At 43.1% G+C, this 21389-nt stretch overlaps 1 protein-coding gene across 5 annotated transcripts in view; it reads right to left on the bottom strand.

Annotated features, from left to right (window-relative positions):
• The window catches only part of LOC141935987 (kinesin-like protein KIF20B), a 51560-nt gene extending 35849 nt beyond the window's left edge, over positions 1 to 15711 (bottom strand). The window contains exons 1-5 of one of the 5 annotated variants that reach the window (XM_074852706.1): positions 14325 to 15711; positions 13580 to 13730; positions 12376 to 12643; positions 11434 to 11548; positions 9300 to 10051 (exon numbers count right to left, since the gene is read on the bottom strand). In XM_074852706.1, the coding sequence (XP_074708807.1) occupies positions 11517 to 11548; positions 12376 to 12643; positions 13580 to 13730; positions 14325 to 14464 (591 nt within the window). In that variant the 5' untranslated portion in view covers positions 14465 to 15711 and the 3' untranslated portion in view covers positions 9300 to 10051; positions 11434 to 11516. Of the gene's footprint in view, positions 1 to 9299; positions 10052 to 10891; positions 11311 to 11433; positions 11802 to 12375; positions 12644 to 13579; positions 13731 to 14324 lie in introns of those variants that run through there. The other 4 variants (XM_074852704.1, XM_074852707.1, XM_074852705.1 and 1 more) reach the window with 4 other exon arrangements.
• Positions 15712 to 21389: the final 5678 nt, after the last annotated feature.

Below are 21389 nucleotides of genomic sequence, written 5' to 3'. Positions count from 1 at the left end.
CAAGAGGAGGACAGAATAACTTTCTAGGGTTTAACAATAACCCCAAAGACTTTACAAAACCCCACACCCCAGGGGTTTAACGGGAACCCCAAACGCAAACTTCACTTTGTGGGTTTAACGAGAACCCAAAACGTAAACAAAACCTCACACCCCAGGGGTTTAACGGGAACCCCAAACGCAAACTTCACTTCGTGGGTTTAACGAGAACCCAAAACGTAAACAAAACCTCACTACCTAGGGCTTAACGACAACCCAGAACGCGCTATCACTCACCTGGAAAATGAGGACTCTCAACCTCGAGGACCTGCTCAGGGCAGCGTCCCAACCCAAGGCACCTCGAGGAGTTTCCTTGGGCAGCGTCCTGACCCAAGGGGAGAGTCCTGACCGCAGCGTGCAGCTCCAGAGGACGAGCTCAAAATGGCTCCCCCAGGGGACTCCGTTTATACCCAGGCCGAATCTGACCTGTAGTCAATAGCGGCTCCCATTGGTCAAAAGGTCTCAGCTACCGCGAGACCCTGAAAACAAAGACAGCCAAAAGCTGCCACGTTTCAACAGCCAGGAAGCTCTGTTTTCACTGGGCGGATGCACCTGCCACAATCCACCCCGTGACTACAGTCATGATTCGGCTGGTTTCCTTGGAGTGGTGGTGCAGTCACCTCTTGCCTCCAAGGTTAAAAGGGAGCGCGGTCCGGTGAGTCTCCATGCTCATTATGGATTGTCATCCCTAGGTAATTATACAGTCAAAATTGAAAAGGCTGATTAACCATTCTAACAAAACAAACAATTAATGCCCAATATAACAACACCAAGTCCAATCATATTCTTCTGAAGTCTGTCAATTCCACAAGGCTCCTTCACCACCCCGTTGTCATCTGGATCTTGATTGTCCATATGGATTCCCACAGCCAGGCAAGATGTCAAAATCGTCCATTCCTCCGAGGTCCTAACAAAAAAAAAACAAAACTAGGCCTCGGATCAAAACCCGGGCGTCAAGTTAAGAATCAGGGATTATCCATCGGACACTAATTCGGTGGGTTTTCCCACCTTTATCTAAAGCCTCCCAGGCATACATACCCCTAGGTTTTACCAGGGTCATAGGTACAATACCAACTGAGGGCAACTTTACCATGACAGGCTGGCCTGCATATGTTTTCAAGGGACACTGACCCTTATGATTGTCACCACCTGATAATCCCATGGGACAAAATGCTCGTATTTTTGGATTCCCATAATGTCCCCAGCAGTTATTAACAATAAAAACCGCTTGTGACAATCTCGTGTCCCAATTAGGCCGTGAGACATTAGCATGTTTCTTAATTAAGCCATTAACTCGCTCAACTATGCCATTAGCCTGAGGGTAATATGGTGTATGAAACACCCACTTAATACCTTCCCCTCGTGCCCAGTCTTGTACCGCTGCAGCTGTAAAATGTGACCCATTATCACTCTGAATACATTCAGGAATGGGCAAAATACCAAACCATCCCCTTAAAACTCGGATTGTTTGGTCTCCAGTAGCTACATTAACAGCTGTAGCCATAGTCAGTCCCGATACCACCTCTACTCCCACCAAGATGTATCTTCTTCCATGAGATGGCTTTAAAGGACCAACATAATCAACTTGCCAGGTGCTCCAAAGTGCCTTACCTTCTTTAATATGTTGGGCTGGTGCTTGATTTGGATGGTTAATCTTAAGCCTCACTTGACATTGTGGACAAGCTGTAAGAACTGCTTCGCACATCTTCATCGACACAGGCCATCCTCGGGACCGACACTCATAATAAAGATCTGTTTTCCCTGAGTGACCTCGCTTAATATGTAGCCACTCAGCCAACCGATCCCAATCTCCCTCATCACTACTAACTACTCTAATTTGGGCCAAATGATCTACTTGTTGATTCCATTTTGCAGCAGGGGTTCCATCTCTTGCATGGCCCTTTACCCACCCCACCTTCAGGGGGCGTAATCTACTTATTTCCAACAATCGTTGCCAATCCCCAGCTCTCCACACCTCTGTACGACCCACCTGCCACTGATTAGATTCCCACTGACATATCCACTCTGTAGCACCCTTATACGTTGCATAGGAATCCGTATAAACCACAGTGGCACCATTCTCTACTGCTAGTAAAAGAGCACGCAACTCCCCCACCTGCGCACTACCTTCTCCCTCCTCTATAACTGTCCTACCAGTACCAATTTCTAAAGCCACTGCTTTATATTGCCACTTCGATTCCACCCGACAGGCAGATGCATCAGTGAACCAAACTCCCCGTGTATCTGAATCTATAGTCAATTCAGGTGCCTCCTTAATTGGAGAAGGTTTGTAGGGTTGACTTAACAAAGCCAAGTCTAAATTTATGGGTTGCTGAAGCTTAGAGATTTTAACTGGGCCTTCTCTTAACTGCAATAACTGACTAACTCCCTCCAAATAAGCATACCACTTACGCACCGTAGCCTTCTGAGCTATCCCTTCAGGGGGAGATGACCCCTTAAGAACTGAATTTAGAAGAAGAAAAGGGCCTTGCACTACGATATCCTGCATAGTACGTAGCCTCTCCGCCTCCTTAACTGCCCTAACAAGTGAGAGAAGTCCCTTTTCCCACTCTGTATACCGCTGTTCAGCCTCCTTAAATGAAGTGGAAGAAAATAACAAAGGTCTAACTGGTCCTTGTGGTCCCTTCTGAAACACGCCACAATAAGAGGCATGTTCTGCAAATCCCCACTCCACTCTCAATGGGTCCTGTGGATGTAAGGGCCCCAACTTCTGATAAGTTTTAAGTTCATCCTTTAAAACATTCAGGGCCTCTGTATGCTGTAACATCCAATCCCATTCTCTATTTTTCCGAAGCAAATCATATAAGGGGCGGGCAATTACCGAAAACCCTGGTATATGCTTCCTCCAATAACCCAACGTACCCAGCAATTGCTGCAGTTCTACCTTATTACCTGGTATCTGTCCCTTCTCAATAACTGATAAAGTATCATCAGGTACTGCAATTGCTCCAGCAACCCACCAAGCTCCTAAAAATTTAATTTCTTGTCCGGGACCTTGGCACTTAGAGGGTGGAATATCTAACCCATTTTTAGTCAACAGGTCCCAAATAATCTCAGCCACTTGTCCTACCTGTTCTTTAGTATTTCCACCCACCAATATATCATCTATATACTGATATATATGGACACCTAATGGCACCTCCACAATGTCGAGAAGCTTGGCCAAAGCATTATGAGCAATAGTGGGAGAATGTTTATACCCTTGTGGGAGTCGATTGAAAGTATATTGAATCCCCTCCCAGGTAAAAGCAAACTGAGGCTTATCTTCATCTCTCAGAGGAATCATAAAAAACATATCTTTGACATCTAAAGCAGCCATCCATAAATGAGCAGCTGCCTGTATCGCTGCTACTACTGATGATATATTTGGGACAGCAGCTGTTAAAGGTGGAGTATTACTGTTCAATCTCCTATAATCAATTGTTAATCGCCAGTGCCCATCTGACTTACGGACGGGCCAAACTGGAGAATTATAAGGAGAATGTGTTCGACTTATAATTCCTCTTTTTTCAAGATCATTAATCACTTCTAAAATACCTTGTTTAGCGGCAGTTGGCAATGGATATTGTGAAACACAGGTCACCTTAGACTGTGGTAATGAAGGGGCAACCTGCAAAGTTTTTACATAAACAGTTTCTGTACCCCTACCTCCAAAACTCCACACTCTACCATCCGGCAAACACCACTGTTTACCTGCCAAAACATCAAACCCCAGTATATTTCCTTTATAAGGACTTAAAGCCACCTCCAACGCTGTCATCCTTTTTTCCCCTGGCAACCAAAATTGTGTTCTCACTAGGGGACATTTTTCTATTGCCCCCGTCACACCTACTATATTTATAAATTTCCTCGATGGTTTAAGTCCTAACTCAGTAGCTTGTTGTCTATTTAAAACACTAATTTGAGCCCCTGTGTCAATTAAAAACTCCAAACTTATCCGTTTAGGACCCACAGGGATATGTATATAAGGTTCCTTATCAGCGGACCATTGGCAGGAATTCACCATGCGGAGTGGGCGGCCCGATCCCCAAACCGCAGCTACTAGTTTTTTGACTCTCTCAGCTCCCCCCTCGATGCCGCAAAAGGGTTAATTTTTCCTTCCTGAGGGAGTACAGTTACCTGTGTTTCCCTTTGTTCTTGAGTTTTCCCCTCCAGCAATTCCACCAACTTTAAGATATTATCAGTAGATTGCCCGTGCAACATAACCCGGGGTATCCCCAATGCCAATGCCTTCCGCCAAAGATCATTCCTTCCTAACTCATAAAATCGACCTGGCTTATCTCGGGGCGATTCAAACTCTCTACGGGCAGGCTGTTCAGCAGGGGAAACCGTCTGACTAACTTGTCGAACTCTCCGATTTTCACCCCCACCCCCACTCAAATCAGTCCAGCCCATCTCCCGTCCATAAGCAACCAGATCATGTAATACTTCCGCCCATGTTAACACATGTACATGGGCATTGGAGGAATTTCTCTGATTACATTCAATAGCCCTTTGTATCCTCTCTCTAAGGGACTGGACATGTATCTTTAAGGCATCCGGGAGCCCTCTAATGAGAGGTTTAAGGTGGCTGGGATCCACCGGCGCCGCAAGCGGAATTCCACACCGCCCCCTCTCATCCATCGCCTGAATACAGGCTGCTTTTTGTACTCCCTCAGCCAGCTCTGACAGTCCCTTTACTTTAATAGTAACAGGCTCCCCTCTCTCCTTCGGGTCCACACCCCCAGCCCAGTAAGCCACTCGAGATGTTATCGACTGGTTACCCGCTGGTCCATCACTTAAAAACACGCCGGGACCCCAGAAACCTCCTGCCTCATCGTCACTCAACAAAATTCGATCCCCCCCCCCCCGTCAGAGAAACTCTCCACAAATATTCAGTTTCAGTTTCGCCTGGCTTGCGTGAATATTTAACCTGAAGCTCGCCAAGCTCCGGTCCTGTCCAGGGTGTTGTGCGAACGGTGGTTCGGGGGTTCCCACCTTGTGGACCTGTATGCCTTTCTGTTTTAATGAGAGGTCACACATGTCTTTCCTCCAACTCCTTCATTTCTTCCGAACCACTTTCATCAGACTCTCCCCAGATGTCTCCATCCCACTCCTCAAGATCTGCACTGGTGATTAACTTTCGAATCTGAGCAACACTAGGGGGTCTTTTTGCTCGTGCCAGCATGATCTCAATTTTTTTTTCTAATAACAACCTTTTCTCTCTTTCTCGTAATAATTCCGACTTCAAACGATCAATTTCCAACTGCTCCTCCAAAAAATCTCTCTCCACTGTTGCAAAATAATCCTGGGCCTGAATCAAACAGGCACCTAATATGGCGCACATTTTTCCTTCATTTCCGCTTGTCCACCAACTTCCCCGGCTCTGTTCTAACTTCCTCACAACTTCTACCGGGTCGAACCATCTCTCTCTTGCCCACTGTATCTCAAGAGGGGAGGGGGCACGACTATATTTCTGTAACAACTCCTCTAAGGACATCCTGCCGACTACGCCAATTGTTGCGGAGGCTTCTAAATAAGCAACCCACTACCAATTAAAAAAAATAAATAAATTAATTTTTTTTAATTTAACCACCAATCAGCCCTCCGTGTATTACAGATCCGGATGTCCGCAAGAGGAGGACAGAATAACTTTCTAGGGTTTAACAATAACCCCAAAGACTTTACAAAACCCCACACCCCAGGGGTTTAACGGAAACCCCAAACGCAAACTTCACTTTGTGGGTTTAACGAGAACCCAAAACGTAAACAAAACCTCACACCCCAGGGGTTTAACGGGAACCCCAAACGCAAACTTCACTTTGTGGGTTTAACGAGAACCCAAAACGTAAACAAAACCTCACTACCTAGGGCTTAACGACAACCCAGAACGCGCTATCACTCACCTGGAAAATGAGGACTCTCAACCTCGAGGACCTGCTCAGGGCAGCGTCCCAACCCAAGGCACCTCGAGGAGTTTCCTTGGGCAGCGTCCTGACCCAAGGGGAGAGTCCTGACCGCAGCGTGCAGCTCCAGAGGACGAGCTCAAAATGGCTCCCCCAGGGGACTCCGTTTATACCCAGGCCGAATCTGACCTGTAGTCAATAGCGGCTCCCATTGGTCAAAAGGTCTCAGCTACCGCGAGACCCTGAAAACAAAGACAGCCAAAAGCTGCCACGTTTCAACAGCCAGGAAGCTCTGTTTTCACTGGGCGGATGCACCTGCCACACCATGCACACCTGCCCCTTTTGTGGCTTAAAGATAGCATTATCTAAAAATATTTTCTTTCCTATCACCAGAACAATTAAAAAACATTAGACGGAGAATGATTATTCACAGCTGTGGTCAAATCCAGAATGCAGATAAGTTGTTGAAAAATTAAGGAAGGATGTGTTGAGATTTTTATCTCTTCAATTATAGTTGCAAGTGCTATAGGGAAAACATTGTAAGGTGAATTTAAATTAACTATTTTAAAGCTTTCTAGCACTTCAGTGTACCATATGATTACAGTTCATGTGAATTCTTCCTTGGAATTCCCAAATCCCAGGTTGGTTTTTAAAAGCTGTCTCCCTAATGGCCTAGTGCTAGTAGTGCTGTCTTGTTATCTTTGAACTATAAAACTTTTTTCTTTCGGTGGCCTCTTTGGACTCTTGTTTCTGAGGATTTGGCCTCACACAGCGTGTGCAGAACCCTATTTCAAAGCAAACATGCATGGCTGACTTTGGAAAGATACACCTTCCGTGCTGATAAACACCCTCTTTTTGGTGTTGGCCTTGCCATGATAGTGAAACATAGTCGTAAGGAGCCTAGAATAGAATTTCTTTTCCCTCTCTAATCTACAGAAGTTGTTTATATTCCAACAGGACGTTGAAAGAAATGTCTGCAGCTGAAGAGGAGTTGCTGGATGTGACGGAGGATCCCTCCTCACTGAAGTGTCTGGTGGATGGTTTCGCATGTTGAATGATGCTGCATGGATGCAGGTGTTGTGTGGTTTGCGGGTGTTTTGCTGGTTCGTTTTGGTTTTTTTAATAAGCAGCAGTGATTTTGAGAAAAGTCTGTGTTTCTTCTTGGAAGCAATTTACTATAAGCATGAGTGTACAAAGATGCCACAGGGAATAATTCCTTCTGGTAAGTAACTTAATTTTTTTGGCCACTTAATTTTTGATGATGTGTATAGGTATTTTTCTTTTTAAAGCAGATAGCAGACTGAGGTAAGTGAATGAGAAGGGGCTGCTCTGACAGAATTTTCAAATGGCACTGTTAGGATTAATAATCTCAAAGCCCTCTGGCTTTTTTTTGGTGATATGTATTTACTTTCACATAACAGAATTCTTGGTTATTACTGCATACAGTAGTCCTGAGCAGACAGCAGTACAACAATTAACCACTTGGTGACACCTGAATATTTTGAAAAAGGTGCCTGGAGGAAATACAGAAAGCTGTGATTTCCCTAAAAGATAAGCTATGTTTTAATATTACTAGATAAACCATGAACCTATCAAGGGAGTGAAAAGAATCAGATTTGTTTAAATATATGGAAAGTGCATGTCTAGATGTCCGTTTGTGAGAAGGGGAGCAGAGCTACATGTTGACGTTCCAGAAGAGGAATGACTGGGGGGGTGGGATCCAGACTAGGAAAAGCCTGAATGCCCCACAGAAGAAACTAATACCTTCTTCATTTAGTTTGAATCTCATCTCCACACAAATAAGTCTGTGTCTTTAGAAGTTACACAGCACCCTAGTGTTGTTTGCAAAACGGCGCTCGGCTGTTAGATGTGGTGTCCAGTTAGAAGAACGTGTCAGACTTCCTACTCTCGCGGGTCCTGGAGGCTGACTGGATGTGAGGCAGCTCCGATTTGGACTGTATGGTTGGGCTAATTAGCACAGACTCTATATTCCACCCCTGGTCCAGAGGCAGTGTTAGTGCAGAGTCGATGCCAAAATAGGAGGCATTCTTTATAATTCAGGTCCTTTGCATCAGTAACGCAGCTTTACAGCTTATGGAATCAAGCTGGCGCATTCAGATGACTTCAGAGCGCGGGAAGAAGAGAACTCGAAGTGGCATCGATGTGTGCTGAATTGGAGACCTTCCACCTCCCTTCCTTTAGTAAGAGTAAACATCTGAAGCTTGGAAAAGCAGAACATTCTTCTGAGAATGTTTGGGTTTGGGCTCTTTGGTTTGGTTTGGTTTGGTTTGGGTTACTACTGGTGGAATTCCACTGGTTTAAGGAAATACCAGAAGATGTCAGAACCTCTTTCTAGTCGTTAAGATAACACCCTCTGTAGCAAAGGCTGAGTCCTGGGCAGTTTTGTCCCTGCTGAGCGTGACTTAAGGGTGATGGGGAGGAAAGAGGTTTCGGTAAAGTTTCCTCGGTTTTGGGGATCTGCCCTGTTTTAAACTTGTATTCCACAACAGGGTATTCTTTGTCCACTCACACACGCTATTCCATGCGGCATCTCACTAAGACACAAGTTAAGAAATGAATTTTTAGGTAGAAGAGAGTATTTAAAAGCATTTAACAGAAAGTATTTAAAAGAAAATAGGCGGATAAATCTCCGAATCAAGGAAAAACATTTTGATAACTAACTGTAGCATCTAAGTTCCAGTTTAATTCCAGTTCACCGCATGGAATGTGTATAGTGAACAGTACTGAAGCAGGTGGAGCAGGCATTCTATCTTACTGCTATGAATTCGCTCCTTTAAGCTTCTTAAATACTGCATACAGTAGCAATTTACAAGTCAAGGATAAAACTTCTATAAACTAGTTCAAGAGTCTGTACGCAGCATCTTGGAAGAAATTTATCCGTAGACTGCTGTCTTAGATTTTGGACGGTAAACTTGAAGTTCAAGCAAAATGCTTTTATTTTACTGTTTTATTGTAGGGTTTTTCTTCACTTCAACACTGCCTCGGTTTGCTTTATCAAAATTAACTATATTGCTGTTGGAACAAGCAGCAGCCTGGTACAAAATGTCAGATGTTTAAGGAAATACAGAAATTGCTGGCTTTGTTTAGCAAATACAGATGACAACTGGTGATTGGTGTGTTTGGGGTTTTTTAGTGATTTTTAGAAAGGCTCAGAATGTAGTGTAAGATGTTCCTTAATCGTATGAATTTAGAAGTCTTAAATATTTATCAGATGACTTACACATAACGGTTTTTATCACAGCCCCAAGCAAGCATATATAACTTTGCTGTCCCTGAGTGCAGCACAGTGGGACAGTAGAGGTGAGTAAACCTCCTGGGATTGTGTTTGGTGCAGGTTTTACCCCTCAAAGGCATTGTCTCAGCGGCACTGTTTGGGCTGTTCGTTAGAGAAGTTGGTCTCAGGGTTATTTCCCCACATACACACGCCTCTGAGAAGGCTTGTGAAAAAATTCTGTCCAGATTTGGTTGGTTTTTTGGTATTTTTGTGTTGTTTTGTTTTTCCAAGACCACCATAGCTATGCTGCTGCTGCTGGATCACCCAGGCTGATGTTCCTGTGCATTGTGCAGCACAAAGGAAGGTTATGGTTTTTACTCCTAAAATGACTGAGGCGTATTTCAGTCATTCAGTCATTTCTGAATTACTTGCATCTCCAGCTCGGGTTTAAATTGATGTTGAGAAATGGAGTAGTTACTACACCAGTGACCTGGAATACTTCTTTGGGTAGTTGGTTTTATGTAAAAAGGAGAGACTGATGTCTCCTCCGATTTGCAAAAAGTCTTCCTTTTAACTACAATTTTATGCTACAATTTTTTTCAAATATGCTATTGTCGATGAATTTATGTGTGAATGTCACTTCTGAGGCCTCTTTAATTTTTTAAAAATAGAGATTATCATCTTCTCTGAGTGTTGGGAGATTGGTTCTTTAAAGCTTGTAAGACAGTTTGGAAATAGCATTAAATACCTGCTCAGTGCTGACTTTACTGCTGGAAACTTCTAATCTGAGTCTCGCGGGGTTTGTCCTGAGGATTCAGTTATTTTTCAGTTGCTGCTGCTTACAGACAGGGTGTATAAATTTGTAAATCTGGGCCTGTGTAGGAGAACGTGGAGAAAACAAAGAAATGTTGGACTGTGGTTATCCGTGAAATGACTTGACTGACTTCAGCAGAGTCAGTCACTTCAAAACAGGACTGAGTTCAGTGCCCTTTTCTGGTCCAGTGGCGAATGACAGTGAACTTCCAACAGTAGAGTTGGGTTTTGTTTATGCAGCGTGTGTGTGGCAGAACTTGTACTTAGTCCATAGTGCATTTGGATCTGAAGTGTTCAATATGCAATATGCAAGACTGCTGCTGTGATCTGTGTGATGTGTTGAGTTGTTTTACAGAACTCGGAACAGTGGTCTAATATGCACATTCAAGCTGTTGCCTTTAATATTTTGTGTTCAGTGGAGGTGAAGCAAAGGGTCATCGGTGTAAAGTTTGGTTAAAAGGAGAGAGAGGCTGAGCAAATACTTAGGTTCGGTACTGAAGAATGGCTTTTAAAAGCATAAGGCTTTAGGAAAAAAAACCCTGAGATTAAGTTTTGGGTTTTTTTTTTTTACTAGGTCCTTTCTGATCTTGCTTGAACTGTTGACTAAGTTCCTTAATGATTTGAGTTAGTATTAGGGGCGCAGAGGACAGGGCAGAACGCGGCATTGGCATGACACCGACTGCTTTCACTGCAACATTATCTTAAGTTCCTTAATAGTTCAGTCCATCTTGGACTAGATGATGCAGTGTGCTTGCTGAAATCAAGCGTCGCTTTCCTCTCCCATTCCCCCTCTTTTTCTGCAGCCACTATATGCCCTTGGCTTGAATTGCCCTGAAGAAGAAAACATTGGAATTTCCTGCTTCGGATCTTGCCACAAAAGAAAAGAAGACCACCACGTGGATAACATGAATTTCCATTAATTATAATATTCATATTATTGCTCTGCCTTAAAAAGTTCGTGTGCGTGGTGGTAGTAGGTGGAACACACTGATTTTTGTTGCCAATTTACACAACCACTGTCCTTCTCACATAACTTCTAACTTCAATTAGATTTGACCTTTTGCTGCAGCAAAACCTCCTTTCCCTCCTCTTCCATTCAGGCAAAAATAAACCAGACAGTGACATAATCCCTCTCTTCCCGCTGCTAGAGTCCTCCCAGTTTGAGTGTTTTGGGTTTTTTTTCTTTAGAGTGGCTCTTCATAGTCTCATGGACAGTCCTCCAATAATAACTCCAGATCACTGCTTCCAAAAGTCCTGTTTTCCACACACACCCCCACACACCTTCTGCTGTAACTTCAGTTTCAATGCCAACTTCACCTGCTGCCATTTCAAGAAAGCAGCAATTACTTACAGAAAATGTCAATTGTCCCAAACAGTCAAGTCCATTATAAGCACAGATTTAGATTTTTTTGTAAACAGAAAATTGAGATGTCTTAGACTTACAGAGTCTTTTATGGTTTCTTCTAAACGGGATATCAAATCTTGCAGTCTCATGGTAACATCATCTTTTTGCTCCACGATGTCCATTAGTTCTTGAATCCTTTTATTCTGCGTATTCCTTTTCTTAGAAAAGAAAGTAGTTCAGTCAATGTTCAATTCTTGAACTATACGATGCATTTAGAAGCAAGATCAGTTAAGCTAAGCTTGATATAAAAAAAAGCTAGAAACGTACTACAACAGCATTTTAAGCTACTGAAGTTTTGTATTAAAGCAAGTAATTCTGCACAAGGGTTTTTTTGAGAAAGTCCCCTCAGCTGGTTCTTTAAGCTGCTCAGCAGACTCGTCCGATTTAATCATCTGCATTTCCAAGTCTGTGACAGGAAGAGAAGCCTGCAGCAAACAAGCAGCCATTACACAGTTTACTCAGGAATCCATTTTTCCAGATCTTCTGGTACTTTAGGAGCTTTTGAATAGACTCATTTCTTTTTGTGTTGGCTTCTACTTGCAGGACACATTTCAAAAGTTCAGGTTTTTTGGATAGAATTGGGCCCTGCAACCCGTATAAAATATAGATCACGTCAAGAGACTTCTGCTGAAATCGCACTATGAGGTATTGCTGCTTTTGTCTATGAATGGTCCACAGAATACCTGAAACCACTGCGTCAGCACAATGTGAAGGGCTGGATCACAACATAACCATGAAATCACGAATAAATAATGTTGACGTGTTGCCCCACAGTTCAGAAGTCTTCAAGTGACAGTTTTAAGTTTTGTCTTAAAAATGAAATAATCAAGGCCTGTGGGATTGTTCAGCCTGAACATACACCAAACAATTGATTATCACCTCTATGCACACGATTTGGTTCCAAAATCCTGCTCAGATGGATTATTTCTATTTTACAGTGTCATTTCTTTTTGCTTTCTCAGCACACACCCCCAGCTCACCTTTGGGTTTCTGTGTCAGCTGCTCTTCAGTTTTGATTAGTTCATCGGTTTTCTTTGTCAGCTTTTCTTTGGTCTGAGTTAGTGCAGTGGTAGTTTTGCTCAGCTGCTTTTCAAGCCAACCTGTAGCTTCCTGGGGGTCCTCTAGAGACACCACGTGTCTGTGTGTTTCTTCTGCCTGCTTTTCGATATCAACGACATCATCCTGCAGAGAATCAGTAACGCCCTCACGATCAATGTAGGTGCCTGGCCCTATGCCATACTCTTCATTCTGGAAGATAATTTATATCCATTTAGAAATAGCAAATAATGACACAATACCCATTATTTCTACTGAAAATTTGGAAGACCATTATGTCCTCAAACACCTAAGTACAGTTAATTCTGACTTCAAAGCCATCTTGTGGGTTCACAGGCAATTTGATGGCCACTTTCTGTCTACCTTCACACAGAAGTCTCCAGCATCCAGTAACAGCTACTTTAGTTTTAAAGCATTTAATGGCCCACCATCACATTCCCTTTTATATCACCACTAAAGCATCCCCTCCAAATTTAATATAAAAGCTAGCATTTTTACCCGATGAGAACACCGAATGAACACAGCAAGCAAACAGCTTTAGAAGGAATACATCCGAAAGTTTCAAATATCAGTAGAAGGTTGGGAGGTCAAATAACTTTGCGGGAACTTATCAAATTAAGTTGTATTTAAAACATTGACTTTATATCTTTCCTCCTTGTTTAAAAACAAAGGGTTGTTTCAAACTCACAAGAACCAGCCTCAACCTAAGAGCTCAGTTATGCTTAAGTGTATATACAGTTGTCATTGCTCCAGCTGTAGCCACAACAGCCTTAAGAGGGAAAAAGTCTCTGGCACCACTCCAGTACAGCGCATATATGGGGCCTAAGAATTCAGCTTCAAATGCCTTAAACAGGCACTTAATGCAACAGTTTATAGCATAACTGCAGCTTTTCCCCCGGCTTCTCTGTACACAGTAACTTTGTGTTGCAGAAACGCAGAAAACCCCAAAGATTCCTAAATGCATCTCCGAGGCACAGCAGCTACTCCTATTGAACACGCCAATGTACCTTGCTGAGGACACAGTCACACAGCATGCCATTCCTTGGGACCGCTCTGCTCCTTCTGGAGACGTCCCATCACCACAACAGGTGGTTAGTGGAAGGGATGGCAGCAGGGGGATAAACGTACCAGAGGTCCAGCTTGTTCGCTGCAAGGCTGATCCTTTAGTTTATTTTCTTCCTCCACGTCTCCAAGATAACCATCTACAAGTTCCCTGAAGATCTCCAGGCGCGTGTCAGCATCTTCTTCAAGCCGTTCTCGTTCGTAAGAAAGGCACTCACTAGAGTAGGGAAACAAGTCAGATACAAGCTAGCTAGCAGGAGCTGCTAAGAAGTTATTAGTACAGCTGCTATAAACAAAGATGGGTTTTTCTTTATTCTGGCACAATAGAACAATACACAAATGGTGTTGCTACACCAAAGCAGAAGTGTATTTCCTGCACACACACTCCTGAAGAATGAGGGGGAGACATACACACACAGGTTATGGCTGACACTTAACTACAAGCATTGTTTCTAAGCTTCTGGAGCCAGAACACCCATCCGAAGTACCACTAAGGCTGCAGGAACCAAAGGATTTGCAAGTGTCACTCTTTCTACAGACATCCTATCAAAGCTCCTCTGTCAGGGAGAGCTCTGCAGGAACACTGCTGACAGATTACACCCCCCCCTCCATCCCCCCCAGATCAAAGCCTTTCCTACACAGTATTTTTCCTGAACTCATAGTCCAAACACAAACTGATCTATTACCAGAGGCAGGAAGTCTGGCAGAAGAGTGTGGTCTCTTATAGCCAAGGGACAGAGTTAAGAAATAAGTGAATTGAATTTCTTTTTTTTTAATCAGTAACATTAAAAACCACTCAAAGCTAACTTACTTGAAATATATTTCCTGCTCAGCAAAATATTGGGCAAATTCCTGCGTCACCTCTGCACGAATTTGTAGCTCCAGCAGTAACTTCTTCTTCTTTTCAGCAAGAAGTTGGTTCTTCGACTCTTCTGTGAGACTCAGCAGCATCTGGAATTACCATTAGGATTAAGTTTTTCATAAAGAAATGGTTTCCCAGAAGTGAGATTTTCCTCATTCCTCAAACACTACAACACCACTTTACTCGTCCACCTGACAAAAGCCCTTCCACTTCTTTCATTAGCTGATTCATAAACAGAAGATTTGTGAGGAGCTCAGAAGATCTCTTTGGTCCTAACGCAGCAGTTTATAAGTTTGCACAGAGCAGGCATTTGTAAAGAACATCCATCTGATGACCAGAATTGCTGAAGTTGTCTTAAACAGGCTTAAGCTCCACAGGATTTGGCTCTTGTTTTCCAGAGGCTCATTTTGGGGGCAATATTAATGAAACCTCCACAAACCAGTTTCTAGTCCTCCGTTCCCTCCTCGTCTTCCCTAGAAGCGACTACATTTGCTTAAGGAACAGTTTTCAGCGTTTCCTTGTGCAGAGAATACAGAGGAACAGTCTGTATTGCTAAAAGCAGGTAATACTTGCTGTGCATTGACCATGGGCTCCAAAGGGAGAGAAAGCCCAATCTGCAATTCTTACTGCTTAGTCTGTATTTAGACACATTATAGAGTTTGCCCACAACAGGCACCACACCATGAGTAATCCCACTTTTAGTTCTTAATGCTGGATTTAGATAGAATAAGGGTGATCAGGAAAAAAAAAAAAAAAAAAAGAAAAAGGTGGGAGATGGGGAAAACCAGAATAATACCTTGCTTCAAGACTCCGTGCTACGCTAATTCTTAACACAGCCCTGGCACATACCATGTACTCTTTTTTCCCAATAAGAACTGTATTTTCTAGGTATTTCTGCACTGCTTCTTCTCTTGACATATGCTGTTCCTCCCCGTCATTGTCATCTTCGATCACATCTGAAGTGCTCAGGCTTGGACAATAATCCCAAGCCAGAGTTGACCTATAGATGAATCCTGTATGTTTTATAATTGACAAACGTTGTATCAATAGGTATTGTACTAAAATTATAACAAACCACCTGTCCGGATGTAACAGGTGGGAATATTGAAACCTGAACAATAAGTCTTGAACCGAAATTACTAACTCCGTATGTAGTCAGTAGTGAGATATGTATAGAAAATGTGACTTAAACATCACAAAACATGTATCCTTCTTTGTGTGTGTAAACAAGGTAACAGGGCCACAGAGACAGTTGTCTGGCCCTGTGACCCGGTGTGTGACCTTGCTCATAAATCACCTAGATAAGCTGGGAAAAATCCCTTAGTTTTTTCCCTGAGCCCTGGCCAGGCTCTGGAAAATCTAACGTGAGACTGACTCCAGATATTTCCGCTCAAAACAAAGGTGCCAGCTCTTCTGGCTTACTGATTTCAGGTATATAAGGCTGGGCCCGCTCACAGCGACTTTGGAAGCCTCACCTACGGGTGGACGCCCCGCGTAGGATTTCCCACTTGCAGGGAAAGGTTCTCCAAATCCTCGCTGTAACCGGGGCTGCCCAGCGCCTGCGGGGCTGGATGATGGTAACGTATGCAAGTGGTGATGGGTCTTTCTTAACCACTACTCTCTCTCTCAGGTAGTAATGATTTGATGCATTACCCTGGATTTTCCTATTTGTTTAAGCGCGCTGCTCTGTCTTTTCTTACTGTATGTTTTCTGTATTATTCTGTTATATTATTTAGTTATTTCTAGTAAAATACACCTGCTCTTTTCACTCTGGTGTCTGAGTTTAATTGATATCCCTGATCAGCAAAACAACATCTTCTAAGCTCCTGTCCCATGGGGCAGTAACTCTTTTCCTTGAGATGGGCATTTTAGTGTGACTAAGTAGTGAGGATGTTGTTGCTGATTTCTGGCCAAACGACTGGTCCTGGACAAGAACAGATGTGTCCATAGCTAAAACCTACCCAGAAAACAAAGAATAAAGTCTTCAGTACTTTTTAATCCTCTACTGGCACTTCCAAGACAGACCTGTTGCACTTCCCTAGAGGTCTCTGAGCACAGCACTCCCCCAGTCTATCCTCAGGATGGTTTGGGGAACTCCAGGTGTAGTTTACACATTATTCTTAACCTGGTGAATCTAGAGAGTCTGGAAATTTTTTCTTATTGGTGTTTTGCTAATTCAGGATTCCGTATCTTAGGGCTTCCTAGGTCACCTCTCAGAAACAGAGGGAAATGTAGAACACTTGTTCACTTAAGAAATTAAGTGAACAGGCTGTATCACAGTTGAAATAAAGCCTAGGTTTTAGGAAGAGAAGGAAAACTTCCTTCTGCTGAACTCTTTTAAAAACAAAAAGTAAAACAAATCCCTACAGACAGAGGTTAATGCACACACACTCCATTCCCACTCTCAGTTTTGGTTGTTTGGGTTTTTTAGGCACAGAACTGCAAAGAAGTGCAACTCGTCTACCAAAACCAGTATGCTTAAGAGAAGAAACATGGATTAAAAACCAGGTGAGATTTGGGTTGGGTTTTTAATGTTTTGTCAAGAGCATATGTCATATAAAGCTGGGATTCCATAGAGCGATTCCTGAAATAGTTAAATTCGTGTGTAACCAAACCTTCCAGGTTTAAGCTTTACACACATAAAACACCCACCCAAACCTCTCTCTGCTGAAGTAGGTGCCAACTTCGAAAACTGTTGCTATAAGAACAATACTTCAGCTTATGAATTTAGTGGCAAAACTACAGGGACACATACATGATGGTTTTTCTGAAGCCCTTAGAGACTGCTAGAGCTAGATAGAACATACGCCTGTGCTTTTGGGGTGAAGTCGTGAAGAATTCTGCTGCCACCTGCCTTCCACACTGGAGAATTCCAGTTAACTAACTCGGATAAAAACCACGGGAACGGACAGATTCCAGCCCACAACAGCCACACCACTGGATTATAACCCAGCATACCACTAGGGAGAGGCTTAATTCTTTCCACTACAAATAAAAAATGCACTGCGATCCTTTCTAGTTCCAATTCCTAGCCTATGCTCAGTTTTCTCACATTCTTGCATTCATTTCAGAACTAAAGACACCAGGAAAAAGGTATGCTTACACAAAATCCAATCCCCGTAACTCTCATTGGACTGAACAGCTTTAGAATTCCAGGCACTGAAGTGGATTTCTGGACTGCTCAACAGGGATCTCTTTAAGAATAAAGCCCAGCAGAAACCTGTCTGAATTCAAATCTTTACAAGTCCAACAGCTTTGGAGCTCTGCTGTTCCAAAGCCACTTTTGCTTCCTTTGAGGTTATTTGCACAGACTGGAAGAGGGGAACAACCTCAAAATCACTCATTTCTTTCAAGTATCCTGACAGAGAGTAAATTGTCCAAAGGAGCAGAGCTACCAGCATCCCCGCAGGTGGCGAGACTATTTGCATTCCGTCCTTACTAAGCACCAGTAACCCCAGAGGATAAATGATCAGGTGCCCAAGCTAGAGAAAAAAGCTCCGTGTTTACATCCTATCAATATTCAGCCACAAGGCAGAAATCCACAGACCATCAGCAATATTGCTCACTTTGCTGCTCATCTGGCAGCACAGACACATCCATACTGAAATACAGAGAGTTGCTTCCCACTGGAAAAGGGAGAGCCCTGAGCTCTCTAAAGGTGCATGGACCCATCAGCACAGAAAGAAGTGCTCCTCTACCTCCTTCGCTTGGCCAAGTATTGGGCTGTCAGCAGTCACAGCGCTCGCTGCGCTGCCCAAGGCAGAGCCTCTGTAACACCTGGTTGCACTCAAACACCCAGCTAGGAACCAAGGAACATATTAAGTTAAAGGACAGCTGGATTACATTGGTTTCTCCTCATCTACTCATAACTTCTTGTTTATTGTAATGCCGCTTGTAATTCAACCTCCCACGAACAAGGTAACAGTCACTGGCAAACAACGAACAGCCCCAAGAAGCTGTTGCATCCTGCACTGCAGTCCCTTGCCATGGACTGAACACAGACTGCCATGTACTGCCAGAAAGGAAAGGCTGTGTTGGCAATACTGGGAATAACAGGAGAGGAAACCACGGCACCCCGCAGGCAACATTCTGCCCTGACAGTTCTGATCACATCGTTAAGTCCTAGAAAAACAGAAACCATGAAAAAGTCCCCGGAGTCTGAAAAGACACGAATGAAAAATTCTTGAAAACCCACACAATACAGCCCAAACTAGTCAGGCGTGGGGGACTGTACACTTTGGGAATGTTGGGTTCTGTTATTTACCTGTTCTTTATTAGGACAGAGCACCCCATCATCGCCCCAGATTAATGCTGACTGAAAACACTGGCAGTGGGCTTTAGTTCTGATCTACCCAACAGAAGATCACTTAGAAGACAATGTCGCTGCAATAAAGATCAACTTCAACGGCACAAGACTCATTGTCCCTCTACTACTTCTGAGTATAAAATCAGCATTACAGCCTCTAGAACTGCCATTTCATTGTAGGAGAAACTGTTCCCGCGTAAATCAAATCACCTTATTTGTTAAAATGCTTTGAAAAATAATTAAGGAATGACACCTTCTGACCAGAAAGGATATTGAGCTTTAACAGTACAGAAACAGCACATCAGGAGACAAGGTCTCCTAGGATATTACTGATCAACTCAGAAACCTGAGACAAGACAGAAATACTTGGAAGGACTCAAATATGTTTTAATTATTTATGCTCTGCCTGTAATAACTGAAACAGACTCAAATACTATTCCTTATTTGAAGACAAGGCATATAAGATGTATATGACCTTTACAATAATGATAAAAACCCCAAATATGAGTCTGCACTTACACACTTTTCCCATTCTGACATCTAGAACACATTTTCTTAACTCCCCCCTCCTCCCTCTAGATACTTGGAGGAAAAAAAGAAGTCACACACACCTGGCTGAAATTATTACAGCCTTACAAAGCAATACACTCTATGTTTATGTAAACTCTGGCAGTGACTGTCACCTGGCAGTTTAGGATATTTGTAACCATTCTATGATTAAGCTGCTCCAAGCTGGCAATTAGCCTCATTCACAGAAGGCTGATGCTCCCAATCAAGTATCAGTGCAGTGCCACACAACTCAGTCCAATCCTATCTATCTCCTCCAAATTAAAAACACACTGAAGATGCTTTTCCTCTTCTCTGTAAAATTCTGATTATTCTTACTGATGAAAAGACTAAGCTCATTAAAAAATATCCAAACAATGCAAACATTAAAGCTTTCTTACCTGCCTCGTGTTTGAGCTTGAAGAAACCAAAGACACATCAGGAGAGAGATCTGTTTTAAAATCTTCCACGCTTCCTGGTGCCGTTCTCTGAAGTGGCTCAGCACCAGCAATACAGGATGGTCTGAAAAAGTCCTCCTTATCCAAATTCGGTTCCATCCTGCGAGATAAAATACAGCCCTTTTTTTGCTTTCTGATCACATGCCATAAAGCTTCTGAAGTCTCTCATACAAGACAAGTCAATCTGAAACTGAGAGCTGCAGTTTCTCTAAGGAGAAAGCTTTCTTTATCCTACTCAAAATTTACACAGCAAGTTCCTGATAGCTGGGAGAGGCTCTGCAGTGGGGTTCACATCATGATGAAACGAGACCAGCCATTCTTCTTCCAATGCAAAGCAACTGTTTACCAGGGAAAAACCCTTACACATATACCACAACCTTGCTAAAACCCGTGTCTGACAAGGAAGAGAGAATTAAAAAAAAACCCCACACCAAACAATCATATTGTTCTGCATCCGCTTCTCCATCATCCCATTATAGCGGCCATTTAGAATAAAAGTTCATTGCAAGAGTAACCCAAACTTCATGGTTATCTCCGCAGGACCTGATAAATAATTGGTATTATAAGTGTAACACAAAGTAGCTGAATACGTGACAGAGTCCAGAAAAATTCTGAAGACTAGCAGATACTTTTAGCTCTTAAGGGGACACCAGAAAATGAGAAGACCTCATGCCAGAGTGCAAGTTAAAGAACTGCTTTTTAGTAATTTTTTCAGTTGTTTTACAGATCAGCAATTCATTTATTCATCCAAAATTTAATGATTTTTGTGCATCTCAGAATCTGGGCAGTGAAAATTTGCTATAGGAAATGGAAGTAAATTGATCCAGTGTTGATAGTAGACAGGTAGATTTCAAAATAATCTTTAAAAAGTGCATTTTATTTCAAAACATTAGTATATTTTGTCTGCCCTTCACTCTCCAGTTGCTTTTTCCTGTGATGTTACAGACGTGGCTTGGCAGCTTTTGCTCTGGATTAAGTTTAACTCCTTGGGCTCGCAGACTACGACAGCAGCTCCCTGGGCTCGTAGACTCCCAGACTGTGGCAGCAAGCACCCCAGCAGCTGGACACCTACCACGTGGCCTCCTGCAGTTTTGAAGCTTTGGCCAGGATGAGTCAATGGTCTCTAATACTACATTCCCATGTCTGTGCTACAGCCATGCAGACACATTTTGTCTCTAAACACTGACGGGGAACACCCGGTGTTCATTAAAGCAGCAGACAGAGCAGGGCTGGTTCAAAGCCCTTTTGCTCCGAAAAAGCCTTGCCTGTTAAGCAGCCGTAATATTTTTGTTCCCCCCAGCAAAGAACCTGAAGGACACCAGCACTTTGGGGTCAGAACAGTTAACAGCTCAGCCTTCCCACCCAGCTTGTAAAAGGCGGATCCAGGACTTCGTGAAGCCAGACAAACTTCACAAGATGCAAACGAGGTAAAGCGATACATAAACGAGGCGGCAACGTTTAGTTTGATCTACAGGTCTTATTTTTGCCAGACACTACATGAAAACCAGGAACAGCTTGGCCTGAAATACTGCCAAAGCTCGAACAAACACTGAGCTGGGAATAAGCTGCTACTGGAAAGCAACATACCTGTGCTGTGCCGGTCCAGGAGTGTTATTCATCAGCTGCACAAGTCCCGGGGCAAAACTCTTACCAGACCTTGGCAGGAGACATAGCTGTTAGGCAACTGGCAGTTTATATTTTGTC

The sequence above is a fragment of the Strix uralensis genome, chromosome 30 (genome assembly GCF_047716275.1).
Source record: "Strix uralensis isolate ZFMK-TIS-50842 chromosome 30, bStrUra1, whole genome shotgun sequence".
Lineage (NCBI taxonomy): Eukaryota > Metazoa > Chordata > Aves > Strigiformes > Strigidae > Strix > Strix uralensis.
This window is presented reverse-complemented; position numbering and strand designations above follow the sequence as displayed.